The sequence below is a fragment of the Bombina bombina genome, chromosome 7, assembly GCF_027579735.1.
Source record: "Bombina bombina isolate aBomBom1 chromosome 7, aBomBom1.pri, whole genome shotgun sequence".
In the NCBI taxonomy this organism is placed as follows: Eukaryota; Metazoa; Chordata; class Amphibia; order Anura; family Bombinatoridae; genus Bombina; species Bombina bombina.
This window is the reverse complement of record NC_069505.1, coordinates 488,166,547-488,183,872: the sequence shown is the minus strand read 5'-3', so window position 1 is coordinate 488,183,872 and position 17,326 is coordinate 488,166,547. Positions and strand designations below refer to the sequence as shown.

Genomic DNA, 17,326 nt, shown 5'->3' with positions numbered 1-17,326 from the left:
CTGGGCAGAGCTCCTGTAGGAGATTTTCAGCAAACCAGAAATTTGACTTGGTACCCTTTTTTTTTTTTTGTGGTGCTCTACTTTAGAGACCTTCATTTGATATGGGCCCCAGTGTTAGCCACTGATTTCTGGGGCCGGGCCCTCTGTAGTCTCAAGAGATGCAGGTGCTTTATAATAAATTATCTGCCCTCTTACATAATTGCCCGGCTGTTTTCTGCCTTTCTGGGTTACCATTCCCATAGGGTATGGAAGTCTGTATGTGACAGTTACTATAATCATCACACAAACAAACACACATAAATATATACAAACAAGAACACAAAAATAACAGTACCAAAACATATAAATACATACAAACAAATCCCAGTACAAACACAAGCAAAAAACAAATACCCACACAGACTCAAACACACAGGGTCATAGACACAAATGCATGGGTATCTGCGCACAAACACAGATTAGTACACTCATACACAGGAAAGCAGTCAAACGCAAATGCATACGCAAACAGCCACACACTGAATGACAGTCACATTGCACTCTGTGTCCCTGCTTTCTTCTTCCGCCTGTGACTCAGCCCAAGTTCCCAGCTGACACTAAGCACCCTCCCTGTGTTATACACATAATGTCTCCCTCCCCTACACACATACACTCCTCCTCTGCTATACACAGCATATATATCAACAAACAGCTGCACAGCACCTTCCCCTCTGTTATATGCAGACACAGCACATATATAGAACATCTACTGTCAAGTGCTGTATTCTGAGCCCCCTCCCATTACTAAATACAGACACACAACACACTCCCTCTCTCAGTCCATACACAGCTGCTCCTGCTATATCCCCATATACACAGCTCCCTCCCACTATACACAGCTAGAACCAACCTAGCTCCCTCCCACTATACACTCAGACCAGTCCATTCCTCACTCACACACCGTTCAGCTACAGATGGAGTCGGGGGAAGTGCGATATTGCTCCAGGTTCCCATACCTGTGCTTGAAGTTCACCCTTATTGTCTACTGCATGGTATTTTGGGTGAGTCTGGGAGAGGGGGTTTAAGCTGCATGGTCATATAAATATATTCTTTTTTAGTTTTATATATATATAGTGAAGATTGGAGTAGCCGTGTTAGTCCAGTAGATAGATGCTGAAAAAACAAAGTATTGCAGTATGCAGTGATACCTTTTTTATTGGACTAACATAATATTTAAAAGACAAGCTTTCGAGAGTTTTCCTCTCTTCCTCAGGTCTAAAGAAATACTTCAGGTAATTAAGGTGTGTGGGATGCTGTCTATAAGCTTGTCACAGAAAATACCTCCTCAGTAAGCGTCTGGTTTGGGGAAGACTAACTATATTCCCAGAAGTGCCATATAGCAGAGGTGGCGTTCACTAATGCCATACAGGTGTAGTACTAGTGTATGAGGCTTGTATGTCACTGGGTCGATATGGGGAACGTCAGGTGTGGCTCTGTCAGATACCATATCAGTATGTCTCACAGCCACAAACTGGCCAGACAGGTTGCAAGTGATTTTGACAGAGGAGGTATGTGTGAGCTTTCACACCATGCACAGCACATTTTGTTAGCCAATACAAAGCGGTGTTGTTACTACATGTTGTAAAGAGTACAAGTGGAATGTAATTTGGTACAATACCTTTAGTTGAGGTGGGAGGGGGATGTTGAAGCCATCCTATAACAGAGTAATTGTAATTTCCCATAGTAAAAAAGGCTGCTTCCCCCTCAAATTTTTCTAACCCCAGCATCAAAAAAATATTCTCTCCATACTAGAATCATCACCCCCACGTCACCAACAGTTTAAAGGGACAGTAGACAACTTTTATATAAAATGTTTATGCCTAACAAACAAACTTTGCAATATATTTTCATTATTAATTTGCACTCTTCATGTAAATTTGCAGAGCTTAAAATGCACACTGCTGACATATCAAGGCTAACCCTGATACATGCCTGTCCCTAATTGGCTTCATCAGATAACAACTGCAAAACAATGCACTTTACAGGAACTTTATGACCGTGGCTAGCTTTGTTAGTCTGTGGACTAAAGCCCAGAATGGCTCCCCCAGATAGGCAAATTGTGGGTGGAGTCTGGTTACTGAAATGAATTGTAGTAAAAAGGATGTTAATTTGTTTTTAAACATTATGACTTGGCTGATTGTATTCTATAGCAAATAGCAACACAACAGAAATGTATTGTACTTACAAGGTGTTTACTATCTGCCCTCCCACATCAAATGTAAAGTATTGCAGTATAGGCAGCTGTTCTGTAAACATGTTCCCCGGTGATTACCTTTTTTTTTTTTTTTTTTTTTTTTTTTTTTTTTTTATTCCTTTAAAGGGACTTCTATTATCTAATCTTCATCATTCTCTGGGTATCCTTTGTTGAAAACTAGGTCTAAATAGGCTCGGTAGCTGCTGATTAGTGGCTGCACATAGATGCCTTGTGTAATTGGCTTACTCATGTGCTTCGCTATTTCTTCAACAAAGGAGATCTAAAGAATGAAGCAAATTAGACAATTGACATAAATTGGAATGTTGTTTAAAATTGTATTCTCTATCTGAATCACGAAAGAGAATTTTTGGGTTTCATGTCCCTTTTAATTGAATTGAAATATGTTAAAGGGACAGTCAAGTCCAAAAAAAACGTTCATGATTTGAATAGGGAGTGTAATTTTAAACAACTTTCCAATTTACTTTAATTACCAATTTTGCTTTGTTCTCTTGGTATTCTTAGTTTTAAAGGGCCACTAAACCCCAAATTTTTCTTTCATGATTCAGATAGAGAATACAATTTTAAACAACATTACAATTTACTTCTATTATCTAATTTGCTGCAATCTTTAGATATCATGTGTTAAAAAAATAGCAATGCACATTGGTGAGCCAATCACACGAGGCATCTATGTGCTGCCACTAATCAGAAGCTACTGAGCCTATCTAGATATGCTTTTCAGGAAAGAATATCAAGAGAATGAAGCAAATTAGATAATAGAAGTAAATTAGAAAGTTGTTTAAAATGGTATTCTCTGTCTGAATCGTGAAAGAAAAAATTTGGGTTTAATGGCCCTTTAAGCTAAACCTAGGAGGTTCATATGCTAATTTCTTAGACCTTGAAGACTGCTTCTTATTTGAATGCATTTGACCACTAGAGGGCATTAGTTCATGTGTTTCATATAGATAACATTGAGCTCATGCATGTGAAGTTACCCTGGAGTGAGCACTGATTGACTAACATGCAAGTCTGTCGAAAGAACTGAAATAAGGGGGCAGTCTGCAGAAGCATAGATACAAGGTAATCACAGAGCTAAAAAGTGTATTATAGCTGTGTTGGTTATGCAAAACTGGGGAATGGGTAATTAAGGGATTATCTATATTTTTAAACAACAAACATTCTGGTGTTTACTGTCCCTTTAACACCTGCCTTCTCCTTTGTGGCAGTGTATGTCTCTTTTATTCTAACAAGTCACTACACTTTTCTTTCGTATTTTACCGCTAAACCTCACCTCTTACTGGAAAAAATATCTGTTTTATGGTTTGTACCGATATGAAGGAATTAAATGATTTCTTGCTTGCTTTGTCATAGCCTCAGTTAAGTGCCTTATCATTAATATGATAACACACCCTTGTGTGTGCACACACACCACGCACGTCTTAGCTTAGTAAACATTCAATAAGCCCTAATATATTGGTTCTTTCATTTTGGAACAAGAGCTGGCGATTTAGCTTCATGTTATAAAAGTCTAACACTCAAGTCAACATGATTCAGATAGAACAGCAATTTAAACAACTTTCCAATTTACTTCCATTAACAAAATGTGCACAGTCATTTTTTTTATTTACACTTTTTAAATCACCAGCTCCTACTGAGCATGTGCAAGAGTTCACAGCGTATAAGTACATGCATTTGTTATTGGCTGATGGCTGTCGCATGGTACGTGTATGCATTTGTGATTGGCTGATGGCTGTCACATGGTACAGGGGGAGTGGAAATAGACAACTTTGAAATTTGTCAGAAAAAAAAATCTCATTTGAAGTTCAGGCTAAGGGGTCAGATTTATCAACCCCTTTGCCCTGCTATGGCTGCCTATCATCAGACCGCTGCTTCCCTAACCTTTCGCCACCTCTTAGAAGATTAATAACTCCTGCCCGCGCATGATTAGCTTTGTGCAGGCAGGGGGCGGGATTGCATGCTAGCGCAAAATACCGCTCGTCTGCAATGCTGAATACCGGCAGCAGAATTCAGCCTGCCAGAGGTGAGCTGTGGCGGACAGGGATGCGTATGTGCGCCCCTGTCCGCCGCAGCTTGATAAAGCGACCCCTAAGTGCTATTTTATTGTCTTTTTATCATGTATTTGTTGATTATGCAAATCTTCTGTATTTACTGGTCCTTTAAAGGGACATGAAACCCAAAATATTTCTTTTGTGATTCACACAGAGCATACAATTTTTTACAAAAAGTTTCCAATTACTTCTATTATCAAATTTGCTTTGTTTTCATGGTATTCTTTGTTGAAGAGATACCTACGTAAGTAGCTTGCACAAACCTGGAACACAACATGGCAGGAAGACGTGCTGCCATGTAGTGCTCTTGCTAGTTTATAACTTTCTTGCAAAACTGCTGCAGACACATGCACGCTCCTGAGATTACCTCCCTGCTTTTCAACAAAGGACACTTAAAGGACAAAGAAAATTGGATTACCAAAGTAAATTGGAAAATATACTCTGTCTGAATCATGAAAGAAAAAAATTGGGTTTTATGTCCCCTTTAAGGGATGGGATTTAGATTTGTTAGAAGGTCTGAATTTAACTTTATTTGGTGAGGCCAACCCTTATCATATAAAGTCTCTGACCTCAAGAGCTTGCAATCTGTTTAGTTCTGCCACATTGGTAAGATTATGTTTATACCAGTATAAGAAACCTAAATTCTGCCTGTATATATCATTATGTATAGTGCGCTAATCTGCTGGGTTTCCCAGCAACCCCTCCTGTTGATGAAGAGATTGTGACTGTTGTGTTAATGTCTCTGGGGATCAAAGAGATCTGGGAATGTGGTCAGGTCCAGTCTTGTGATTATTGTCACAATGACATTCCTCTATGTGGGGGTTGGAGAGAAGTTTGTGTGTATATAAATTATTTGAGAATGAGCAAAATCACTACTTTAACCTTTTAACGCCGTTATGCCGTTCCATTCCGTCATAATTACACTGGGCTTTAGAGCCGTTATGACGGAATAGAACGGCATAACGGTTTTCAGCTCCTGTGCCCCCTCCGTTATTTTGTTTGTTGTGGATCCGGTTGGGGGATGTGCCTAGCACCTCTGGCACTCCCCCAGGATCCAATCAGCATGGAGGGGGTGTATCGATTGTCCCCTGTAACACTGTAGCAGCCAATGAGTGGAATCATTGGCTGTTACAAGTGTATCCGCTTCCTCTCTGCTCTCAGTGCGATCTGAGAGAGAGAGGAAGACAGTTTAGTGTTGGTGTGTGCTGCAGAAAGCTAGAGAGGGAGAAAAAATATAGTTACAAACAATATATATATTTTTTTTGCTGCTGATCACAGAGCTGCTACTGTGATCAGCCTAATATAACTTGCTTAGCCTGTTAGGGCTTTGATCAGTGTTGATCAAAAGCGTTGGGGGTTTATTTGTGGGGGTTACAAATATATATATATATATTGTTTTTGCTGCTGATCACTGAGCTGCTACTGTGATCAGCCTAATATCACAGTGATCAGCCTGTCAGGGCTTTGATCAGTGCCCAAAAGTTTATTTGTGGGGATCTTTAGTTATTATTAACCCCTTCCCTGCTGTTCCCAATCACTACCCTTCCCAGTTCCTTTTTTTTTTTAGTTTATAAAAAAAAAAAAAAAATATATATAAAGAAAAAATCATAATTTAAAAAAAAAAAAAAAAAAAGGGAATAGGGTGGGTGGGAATAGGTGGGTGGTAATTGGGAGGTGGTAATTGGGGTGGTTTAGTGGGATTTTGGGGAAGGTGAAGTGGTAATTGGTGGTGGTGAAGTGGTACTTTGTACTGAAAAAAATCCCTTATGGCACGCTATTCAGCAGAAGAGGCTTATGCCATTCTTGCCGCAGATTCAGGGAGTGAAACCCTCTCTGCTCTGTCTGACAGCGCAACCCTTACGGCATCAGATATAGAGCCCCTGAGTGATACATCTGATGCTGGTGCTCCCTGCCCGCCACCTAAAAGGAGGCGTCGCACAAATGACCAAAATTGGATACCCCCAAATTTCACTGCCCCAGAAATGCCAGAATTTACTGAGACTCCTGGCATAACAAGTGATGTTCCAGTATGTGAGCCAATAAACTATATGTCACTGATTCTGACAGATGCTATGTTTGAGCATATAGTTGCTCAAACAAATTTATATGCCAGCCAGTATCTGTCCAAAAATCCCCAATCTCTGTATGTCAGAAAAAATACCTGGCATCCCACTGACATACCAGAGATTAAAAAGTTTTGGGCCCTGACATTAATAATGGGGATTGTGAAGAAACCCAGCATTCGTTCATACTGGAGCCAGAACCCCATCCTGGCTACCCCTCTTTTTCCAGGGGTTATGAAGAGGGACAGATATGAACAATTGCTGCGGTTTCTCCATTTTAATGATAATACCAAGTGCCCCCCCAAAAATGACCCCCTGCATGACAGGTTATATAAACTAAGGCCCCTGATAAGCCACCTGTCCCAAAAATTTAAAGAAGTTTACATACCTGAGCAGGACATTTGCATTGATGAGTCCCTCATGAAATTTAAGGGGAGATTGCTTTTCAAGCAATATATACCATCCAAGAGGTCCCGCTATGGGGTAAAATTTTATAAGCTCTGTGAATGCAGTACTGGGTATACCTGGGCATTTCGCATCTACCAGGGAAAGGATAGCCACTTGGATCCACCTGGCTGCCCAGATTCAGTTGGCACAAGTGGGAAAATTGTGTGGGATCTCCTACTACCCCTGCTAAATAAAGGGTACCATTTGTGGCTCGATAATTTTTACACCAGCACAGAGCTATTAAAATTTTTGTTTTATTTTGAAACCGTGGCCTGTGGCACAACAAGAAAAAATCGCAAAGGTTTCCCCCAGAAGCTGACATATGGAAAAAAAAGTAGGGGCACAACGTCAGCTTTACGCCACAATGAGCTACTGGCCCTTCGGTACACTGATAAAAAAGATGTGTACATGCTCTCCACAATGCACGATGAAGCTACAGTGCCAGTGTCTGTGAAGGGAAGATCTGCATAGATCCGAAAGCCAAAGTGCATTGTGGAGTACAACAAAAACATGGGGGGGGTAGATTTAGCTGACCGGTGCCTGCAGCCATATCTAATTCAAAGAAAAACTAGAACTTGGTACAAAAAAGTAGCCTTTTATATTATGCAGATCGCAGTATATAATGCATATGTGCTGTACAAAAAAACAGGCACAGGGAAAACTTATACTTTTTTGGAATTTGTGTTAAATGTAACATCTGATATTTTGTTTAACCAGACCCCTAATCCTCCCACTGTTCAATCTGAAAATGTTGAGCGACTCTGTGGCAGGCATTTTCCCACTAGGATCCCCCCCACTGCCTGCAAATTAACACCCCAGAAAAGATGCAGAGTCTGCTATAAAAAAGGAGGGAGGAGGGATTCTAGTTACCATTGCCCTGACTGCCCCTCTCAACCTGGCCTCTGTATCACTGATTGCTTTCGAATATATCACACAGAGTTAAACTTTTAATTTGAAAGCAATCTGTATGTGTTCCTAATTTATTTTATTTTATTATTCTGTATTCCTAACTTCATAAATCCCCTGACCTTGTCCTGTCCCTTTATATGTTAAGCCCATCCACTCTAAGGCCATTATAAGTTATACAAAACAACTAAAATACTCCTTTTAGAATATCCTGAGTTATCTACTTTTGCAAATGGTATGTCATGAGGGGGGTAATTTTCATTCCTGGGCTGCCATACTGTCTCAAAGGCAACATAGGGCCAGAAAATCAATGTGCCAAATTTCTATGCAGACCCTATATTGGGCCCTGTAACTTCCTAAAACCACATAAAACCTGTGCATAGGGGGTATTGTTGCACTCATGGGAGATCACTGAACACAGATATGGGTGTATTATAGCAGTAAAAAATATAATGATGTTGATCTAAATAGAAAACATGCAAAGTCTGTGTGAAAAAAGCAAATAAAAAAATATGACCACTAAATTTGACCAGGTTTTGTGACTAAGTGGCTACAAAAAAAGACTAAACATAGTCCTTTTTTAATACCCTGGGTTGTCTACTTTTGCAAATGGTATGCCATGGTGGGGTAATTTTCATTCCTGCGCTGCCATACTGTCTCAAAGGCAACAAAGGTCCATAAAATCAATATGCCCAATTTCCATGCAAATTGGCAGACCCTATATTGGGCACTGTAACTTCCTAAAACCACATAAAACCTGTACATAGGGGGTATTGTTGTACTCATGGGACATCGCTGAACACAAAGATGGGTGTATTATAGCAGTAAAACATAAAAGGATGATATAAACAGCAAAAAGGCAGTGTTTTTGTGATAAACTAAAACTGAAATATGAACATTACCTTTGGCCAGATGTTGTGACTAAGTGGCTACAAACAAAGACTAAACATAGTCCTTTTTCAATACCCTGGGTTGTCTACTTTTATAAATGGTATGCCACGATGGGGTAATTTTCATTCCTGGGCTGCTATAATGTCTCAAAGAGGACAAAGGCCCATAAAATGAATGTGCCAATTTTCTATGTAAATGGGCAGATCCCATATTTGGCCCTGTAACATCTGTAAACCCCATAAAACCTGTACATGGGGGGTACTGTTTTACTCTTAGGACATTGACAAACACAAATATGTGTGTTTTATATCAGCAAAACATAAAAGGTTGATGACAGAAACAGCCAAAGGGCAGTGTTTGTGCAAAAAACGCATACAAAAAAAAAGGAGCACTACATTTGGCCAGGTGTTGTGACTAAGGGGCTTCACAAAAATATGTGACATGGGCCTTTTGAAATACCCTAGGGTGTCTTCTTTTGAAAATGGTATGCCATGATGGGGTAATTTTCATTCCTGGGCTGCTATAATGTCTCAAAGAGGACATAGGCACAGAAAATTAAGGTGCCAAATTTCCATGCATAAAAACTGAAATGGGCAGACCCCATATTTGGCCCTGTAACTTCTGTAAACCCCATAAAACCTGTACATGGGGGGTACTGTTTTACTCGTAGGACCTTGACAAACACTAATATGTGTGTTTTATAGCAGCAAAACATAAAAGGTTGATGACAGAGACAGCCAAAGTGCAGTGTTTGTGCAAAAAACGCATGCAAAAAAAATCACCATTACATTTGGCCAGGTGTTGTGACTAAGGGGCTTCACAAAAATATGTGACATGGGCCTTTTGAAATACCCTAGGGTGTCTTCTTTTGAAAATGGTATGCCATGATGGGGTAATTTTCATTCCTGGGCTGCTATAACGTCTTAAAGAGGACATAGGCACAGAAAATTAAGGTGCCAAATTTCCATGCATAAAAACTGAAATGGGCAGACCCCATATTTGGCCCTGTAACTTCTGTAAACCCCATAAAACCTGTACATGGGGGGTACTGTTTTACTCGTAGGACCTTGACAAACACTAATATGTGTGTTTTATAGCTGCAAAACATAAAAGGTTGATGACAGAGACAGCCAAAGTGCAGTGTTTGTGCAAAAAACGCATGCAAAAAAAATCACCATTACATTTGGCCAGGTGTTGTGACTAAGGGGCTTCACAAAAATAGGTGACATGGGCCTTTTGAAATACCCTAGGGTGTCTTCTTTTGAAAATGGTATGCCATGATGGGGTAATTTTCATTCCTGGGCTGCTATAACGTCTTAAAGAGGACATAGGCACAGAAAATTAAGGTGCCAAATTTCCATGCATAAAAACTGAAATGGGCAGACCCCATATTTGGCCCTGTAACTTCTGTAAACCCCATAAAACCTGTACATGGGGGGTACTGTTTTACTCGTAGGACCTTGACAAACACTAATATGTGTGTTTTATAGCTGCAAAACATAAAAGGTTGATGACAGAGACAGCCAAAGTGCAGTGTTTGTGCAAAAAACGCATGCAAAAAAAATCACCATTACATTTGGCCAGGTGTTGTGACTAAGGGGCTTCACAAAAATATGTGTCATGGGCCTTTTGAAATACCCTAGGGTGTCTTCTTTTGAAAATGGTATGCCATGATGGGGTAATTTTCATTCCTGGGCTGCTATAACGTCTTAAAGAGGACATAGGCACAGAAAATTAAGGTGCCAAATTTCCATGCATAAAAACTGAAATGGGCAGACCCCATATTTGGCCCTGTAACTTCTGTAAACCCCATAAAACCTGTACATGGGGGGTACTGTTTTACTCGTAGGACCTTGACAAACACTAATATGTGTGTTTTATAGCAGCAAAACATAAAAGGTTGATGACAGAGACAGCCAAAGTGCAGTGTTTGTGCAAAAAACGCATGCAAAAAAAATCACCATTACATTTGGCCAGGTGTTGTGACTAAGGGGCTTCACAAAAATATGTGACATGGGCCTTTTGAAATACCCTAGGGTGTCTTCTTTTGAAAATGGTATGCCATGATGGGGTAATTTTCATTCCTGGGCTGCTATAACGTCTTAAAGAGGACATAGGCACAGAAAATTAAGGTGCCAAATTTCCATGCATAAAAACTGAAATGGGCAGACCCCATATTTGGCCCTGTAACTTCTGTAAACCCCATAAAACCTGTACATGGGGGGTACTGTTTTACTCGTAGGACCTTGACAAACACTAATATGTGTGTTTTATAGCAGTAAAACATAAAAGGTTGATGACAGAGACAGCCAAAGTGCAGTGTTTGTGCAAAAAACGCATGCAAAAAAAATCACCATTACATTTGGCCAGGTGTTGTGACTAAGGGGCTTCACAAAAATATGTGACATGGGCCTTTTGGAATACCCTAGGGTGTCTTCTTTTGAAAATGGTATGCCATGATGGGGTAATTTTCATTCCTGGGCTGCTATAATGTCTCAAAGAGGACATAGGCACAGAAAATTAAGGTGCCAAATTTCCATGCATAAAGACTGAAATGGGCAGACCCCATATTTGGCCCAGTAACTCCTGTAAACCCCGTGAAACCTGTACATGGGGGGTACTGTTGTACTCGTAGGACATTGACAAACACAAATATGTGTGTTTTATAGCAGTAAAACATAAAAGCTTGATGACAGAAACAGCCAAAGTGCAGTGTTTGTGTAAAAAACGCATACAACAAAAATGACCACTACATTTGGCCAGGTGTTGTGACTAAGGGGCTTCACAAAAAGACGTGACATGGCCCTTTTGGAATACCCTAGGGTGTCTACTTTTGTAAATGGTATGCCATGATGGGGTCATTTTCATTCCTGGGCTGCTATAATGTATGAAAGGCAACTTAAGCCCAGAAAATGAATGTGCCAGATTTCTATGTAAATGGGTAGGCCGTATGTTGGGCCTTGTAAATTCCAGAAAACTCAGAAAACCTGTACATGGGGGGTATCGTTATACTCATGGGACATCGCTTAACACAAGTATGGGTGTTTTATTGCAGTAACATATATCAGGATGATGATATTCACAATAAAATCATTTGGAAAGCTTCAAATTTCTTAATTTCTCACACTTACTTTGATTTTTTTTATATAAAATTATAGTTGAGAAATAAATCTTTTATGCCAAAAGAAAGCCCTATCTGTCCTCTAAAAAACAATATATAATTAGTGTGGGTGCACTTAATGTGAAAGGGGTAAATTATGGTTGAAAAGACATATAGCTGAAATTCAAGGTTTCGTTTACGTTCAGAACTTGAACAATTGCCTATGTCATGAAAGGGTTAATGACACAGAGAATGGCCTTTCAGCAGAGGCACTAAGAGCACATTGGAATTCTGGGATATTTTTAAGGCTCCTGCAGTCAGATTACATGCCTATACATTTAAAGGGACAGAAAGGTAAAGAAATGTGCATTTCAATATGAAATAGTAGCATTTTTCCATAAGGAAAAATGCTTCTAGTAAAATATATGACTGTTTTTCAGTGGCATATGCACGTATCCTGTGAGAACCTGTTCACCAGTATTTAAACAACATGCATGCTCAGAAAGCTGTTGGTGGTGGTGTGTATTGCTTCTGTGAAGATGTAATTTGTGTCATACAAGTCGTTGCTGACTCTGAGAATTTTTAGTGTTTGAATACTGATGCACAGGCCCACACAGCATATGTGCGTATGCTCTACAAAAACGGTACTAACTTTTACTAGAAGCATTTTTGCTAATGGATATTTGAGGAATGGAGTTGAGAAACACTGATAAAACCAGGGCTGGATTTGTACATACCCTTGAGTGACTCGTAGTATCCTGTTTTGGGACAAGGGCTGAGCCCTGAGATCTTACTAGTCGGCTATCAATTTGTGTATAGTGCACCAGGAAGCTGTTTCTTGCTAAAGTTATTTGTCATTACTTAAAGTGAATGTAAAATTTAATAAAACAGAGGCACTTTCATTCATAAAACTTTACAATGAAGCTGATTGAGTGACTGATGCCGAAATCTATTATCTTACATGTAGTCTTTCAGGGAGTGACGTTTTAGGTGACGTTGCGCAATCTTGCGCATAGCTGATTAGAAGCGCCATATTCCAACCAGGGTTGTCAGCCCGGATTGGACAGGAGATAACGATACCCATGGAGTGGGTTTGGAAAGATTATTATTGAAATAAGATATCGTCTAAACGGTAAGGATATCATAAGGAGAGTGTTATGCAAAAGTGCTTGTTTAGAATAGTTAGTTCATTTTATGCTTAGTTATTTTTTGCTTACAGTGTCCCTTTTTAAATTTGTTTTATGGAAAACAGACCGGCGATCCTCCGCCCGTAGCTCCTGCTGTAGTTAGCAAAGCAATGACGAGTCCGGCTTCATCCAATCGTTGTGTGGCCTCACAAGCTGGACGCCAAAGGGGGCACACAACGATTGGATGAAGCCAGATTCGTCATCGCTGTGCAAACTTGCTAACTTCAGCAGGAGCTGCGGGCGGAGGGTCGCCGGGCTGCTTTCCATAAAACAAATGTAAGTATTTTAAAAAAGAAGCTTCAATGTAAAGTTTAATGAATGAAAGTGCCCCTGCTTTTAAGAGTATTTTTTAAATACTGGGCACTTATTCATTAAACTTTACATTCACTTTAAAGGAACTGTGTGTAGTGTGTGTGTGTGTGTGTGTGTATATATATATATATATATATATATATATATATATATATATATATATATATATATATATATATATATATATATATATATATATATATATATATATATATATATTTATATATATATACACACATGCACACACGCAACTAACAACTGAAATAAATATTTAAAAAAGCAATTTTTGCGTGCCAGTGATACTTGAATTGTTTTGCAGTTCAAGGATATACCCCTTTAAAAGCAATCTGAGTATATGTATATTATCTCCTTTTTTGGGCAGATAATAAACAGGTTTTGTGCAAATCTTGTAATTAGTGAAACAACTAATTCATAAATGCCTAGGACATGCATAAGGCTATTCTAAGAAAACAGTAACATGTAATATAGGTAGACTTGATGGGTCTTTTAGTTCTTGTCTCCATGAGAGTGAGCACAATATTATCTATATGGTACACATGAACTAGCACTGCCTGGCTGTAAAAAGCTATAAAACTGCACTGACATAAGAGGTGGCCTACAAGGGCTTAGAAAGAGGAAGGGATTTAGAGGTTCAAAGATTGTAAACTATAATGATGGCTCAGAGCCGTCATTAGCACTCAACTACTTTTTTCCAATCTGGGGGCCCCCACCAGCTCCTACCCCGGTGATCGGGCCTGCATAGTGACAGGCATCGCCAGGGCTTCTCGTTACGTGTGGTGACATCACGCGCAATGACGTGATGACGTCACCGCGCTACTTTATTTAAAATTGTCCATACAAAGTATAGGGAAAGGGGGCATCACCTAACCTTTCCAATGGTATAAGTCTTGGGGATCTGGGGGGAAAAATAAAAAAAGTTAAAAAAAAAGTTTTTTTAAAATAGTAAAAAACAGAAAAATATAGAATTCAGGGTTAATATAACTGTGTTGGTTGTGCAAAGCTGGGGAATGGGTATTAAAGGGATTATCTCTCTTTTTTTAAAATAATAAAAGAAATCAAGCATTCTGTCCCTTTTTTAAAGGGAAATGAAACCTTTTTTTTCCCTTTCCATAATTCAGATAGAAAATACAATTTTAAACAACTTTGCAATTTACTTCATTCTCTTGGTATCCTTTATTGAAGGAGAAGCAGTAAATTACTGGGAGCTAGCTTAACACATCGGTAAACTAATGACAAGGGGTATATATGTACAACCATCAATCGGCAGCTAGCTTCCTACTTGGGTATGCTTTTCAACAAAGGATACCAGGAGAACTAAACAAATTAGTTAAAAGAATTCATTTGGAAACGTGTTTTAAATTGTATTAAATATCGTAATCAGGAAAGAGATTTTTTTGGGTGTCGGGTCACTTTAAGCCTGGAGTCTGCACTTCCACTTTAAGCATTAACTGGAAAGACCAAAATTTTTAGAAATTACAGGAAGAGCGGCCACAATTAATAATGAAACCTTTTGTACAGTTTTTGAGTTTTTCTGTCCAAAGGTTTTACATTTTCATAATTATACAAAAGCAAATACTAATTTAAAGTGCCAGGTACAGCACTAGGACGTGAAAAAAACAAACTAGTGAATTCTTTAAAATTGAAGCTTTTTTTAACCCCTTAAAGGGACAGTGCACTGTGAACCCCTTTTAAACCCCTTAACGACTGCCAACGTATCCTATAAAATGGCTGTCATTTTAAATCTAAGGGGTTTAATAGTGTGCGTCTCGCCACCAGCTGCACGACTGTGCTATAGCCAAATTTTTGCCTCCTAGAGTGACGCAAGTAGCAATAACACGTCTCACCACTGATCCCTTAATCACAACGCAAGGTACAGGGTAAGTCTGTGCCATTAAGGGGTTAATGTGTTTCCAATTACTTGTTATAACAGATGCAGTGTATAGCATTTATGGGAAATTGCTCCTATGTGTTTCTTTTTGTATATGAAATAGCTGTTTTGCAGTTGAAACTACAGCCTATCCAAATGTGCTGAGTTTTCAGGGAGAGCAGACATCATTATGTTTTATTTTTCTTGTTTTTTAACAATACCCTTCTAATTTTATCTTTGTCTTATTAAAAAGAAAAAAGGAGCGATTGAAAATGATTTTTTTAGTACCAATATCTCCCACCCCCTCTGGGAGTGTAAATTCTTCTGCAGCTTCTTGTTTAGATGATGTTAAAGGGATTCAGATAGAACATACCAATTTAAACCACTTTCCATTTTACTTCTATCATCAAATGTTCTTAGTTTTCTTGTTATCCTTTGTTGAAAAGCAGTATCATAAGCTCAGGAGGGTGCATTTACCTGGAGGACTAGGAGAGCAGTTTTGCATCAATGTTATACATTAGCAGGGGCACTAGATGGCAGCAGTTTTATAATAATGTTATACATTAGCAAGAGCACTAGATGGCAGCAGTTTTATAACAATGTTATACATTAGCAAGAACACTAGATGGCAGCAGTTTTATAACAATGTTATACATTAGCAAGAGCACTAGATGGCAGCAGTTTTATAACAATGTTATACATTAGCAAGAACACTAGATGGCAGCAGTTTTATAACAATGTTATACATTAGCAAGAGCACTAGATGGCAGCAGTTTTATAACAATGTTATACATTAACAAAAGCACTAGATGGCAGCAGTTTTATAACAATGTTATACATTAGCAAGAGCACTAGAGGGCAGCAGTTATATAATAATGTTATACATTAGCAAGAGCACTAGATGGCAGCAGTTTTATAACAATATTATACATTAGCAATAGCACTAGATGGCAGCAGTTTTATAACAATGTTATACATTAGCAAGAGCACTAGATGGCAGCAGTTTTAGAACAATGTTATACATTAGCAAGAACACTAGATGGTAGCAGTTTTATAACAATGTTATACATTAGCAAGAGCACTAGAGGGCAGCAGTTTTATAACAATGTTATACATTAGCAAGAGCACTAGAGGGCAGCAGTTTTATAACAATGTTATACATTAGCAAGAGCACTAGAGGGCAGCAGTTATATAACAATGTTATACATTAGCAAGAGCACTAGAGGGCAGCAGTTTTATAACAATGTTAGCAAGAGCACTAGATGGCAGCAGTTTTTATAACAATGTTATACATTAGCAAGAACACTAGATGGCAGCAGTTTTATAACAATGTTATACATTAGCAAGAGCACTAGATGGCAGCAGTTTTGCATGAATGTTATACATTAGCAAGAGCACGAGATGGCAGCACTATTTCCTGTCATGTAGTGCCGCACGCTACCTATCTAGATATCTCTTCAACAAAAGAATAACATAAGAACTGTGCACATTTGATAATAGAAGTAAATTGGAAACTTTTTTAAAATTGTATCCTCTATCTGAATCATGAAAGGAAAAAAACAGTTTCATGTCCCTTTAATCTAGACAATACTTGTGTACGGAAATGCTCAGTATAGGTGTGGCTACAACAAGCAAAAAGAGTGAATTAAAGGTAAAGTAACTATTTGTAAACTAAAGGATGGTTGAGAAGACATTAAAAGCTTTTACCTTACACTGTGCCTTTAAGTACACTGTACAATCAGTTACTCGGCTGCCAATCAGTGAACTGCTTTTTTTTCTTACCTTATGACACAGTGGATGGTAAAGCGAATCAGAATCTGTACAGCCTGCGCTATTGATATGTACTGCTGGCGCCTGAACCTCTGATATTGTGGTAAAGGAATAGCTGTGCCAGACTGCACAAACTGAGATAGATAGCACTGGTACAGTACAGAGCATAACACTCAAGTCAACCTTGGAGCTCCAGAGGCTTTAGAACTACATTTCCCATGATGCTTAGCCGTGTCTAAACATCGTGAGCCGCGTTGGGCAAGCGCTCCAAGCGAACTGGGACTCGCTTGGAGGGTTCTGTGAACACTTGACAGTGAGGCGCTGGGCATTTCCTCAGTGCTCTGATGACGTAAGTCCCAGCGTGCTGGTAAAGCTGGGACTTTTCAGAGCAAGCTCAGACGCTTGTAAACATGACAGCCTCCACGAGCAACTTGTGTGTGTGTGTGTGTGTGTATATAAA

At 39.1% G+C, this 17,326-nt stretch overlaps 1 protein-coding gene across 2 annotated transcripts in view; it reads left to right on the top strand.

The window, feature by feature from the left end:
- The first annotated feature begins 639 nt into the window (after window positions 1-639).
- TSPAN15 (tetraspanin 15) overlaps window positions 640-17,326 on the top strand; it is a 70,928-nt gene continuing 54,241 nt past the window's right edge. The window contains exon 1 of one of the 2 annotated variants that reach the window (XM_053721616.1): window positions 640-1,040. In XM_053721616.1, coding sequence (XP_053577591.1) covers window positions 954-1,040 — 87 coding nt within the window. In that variant the 5' untranslated portion in view covers window positions 640-953. The remainder of the gene's footprint in view (window positions 1,041-17,326) is intronic. The other variant, XM_053721617.1, reaches the window with a different exon arrangement.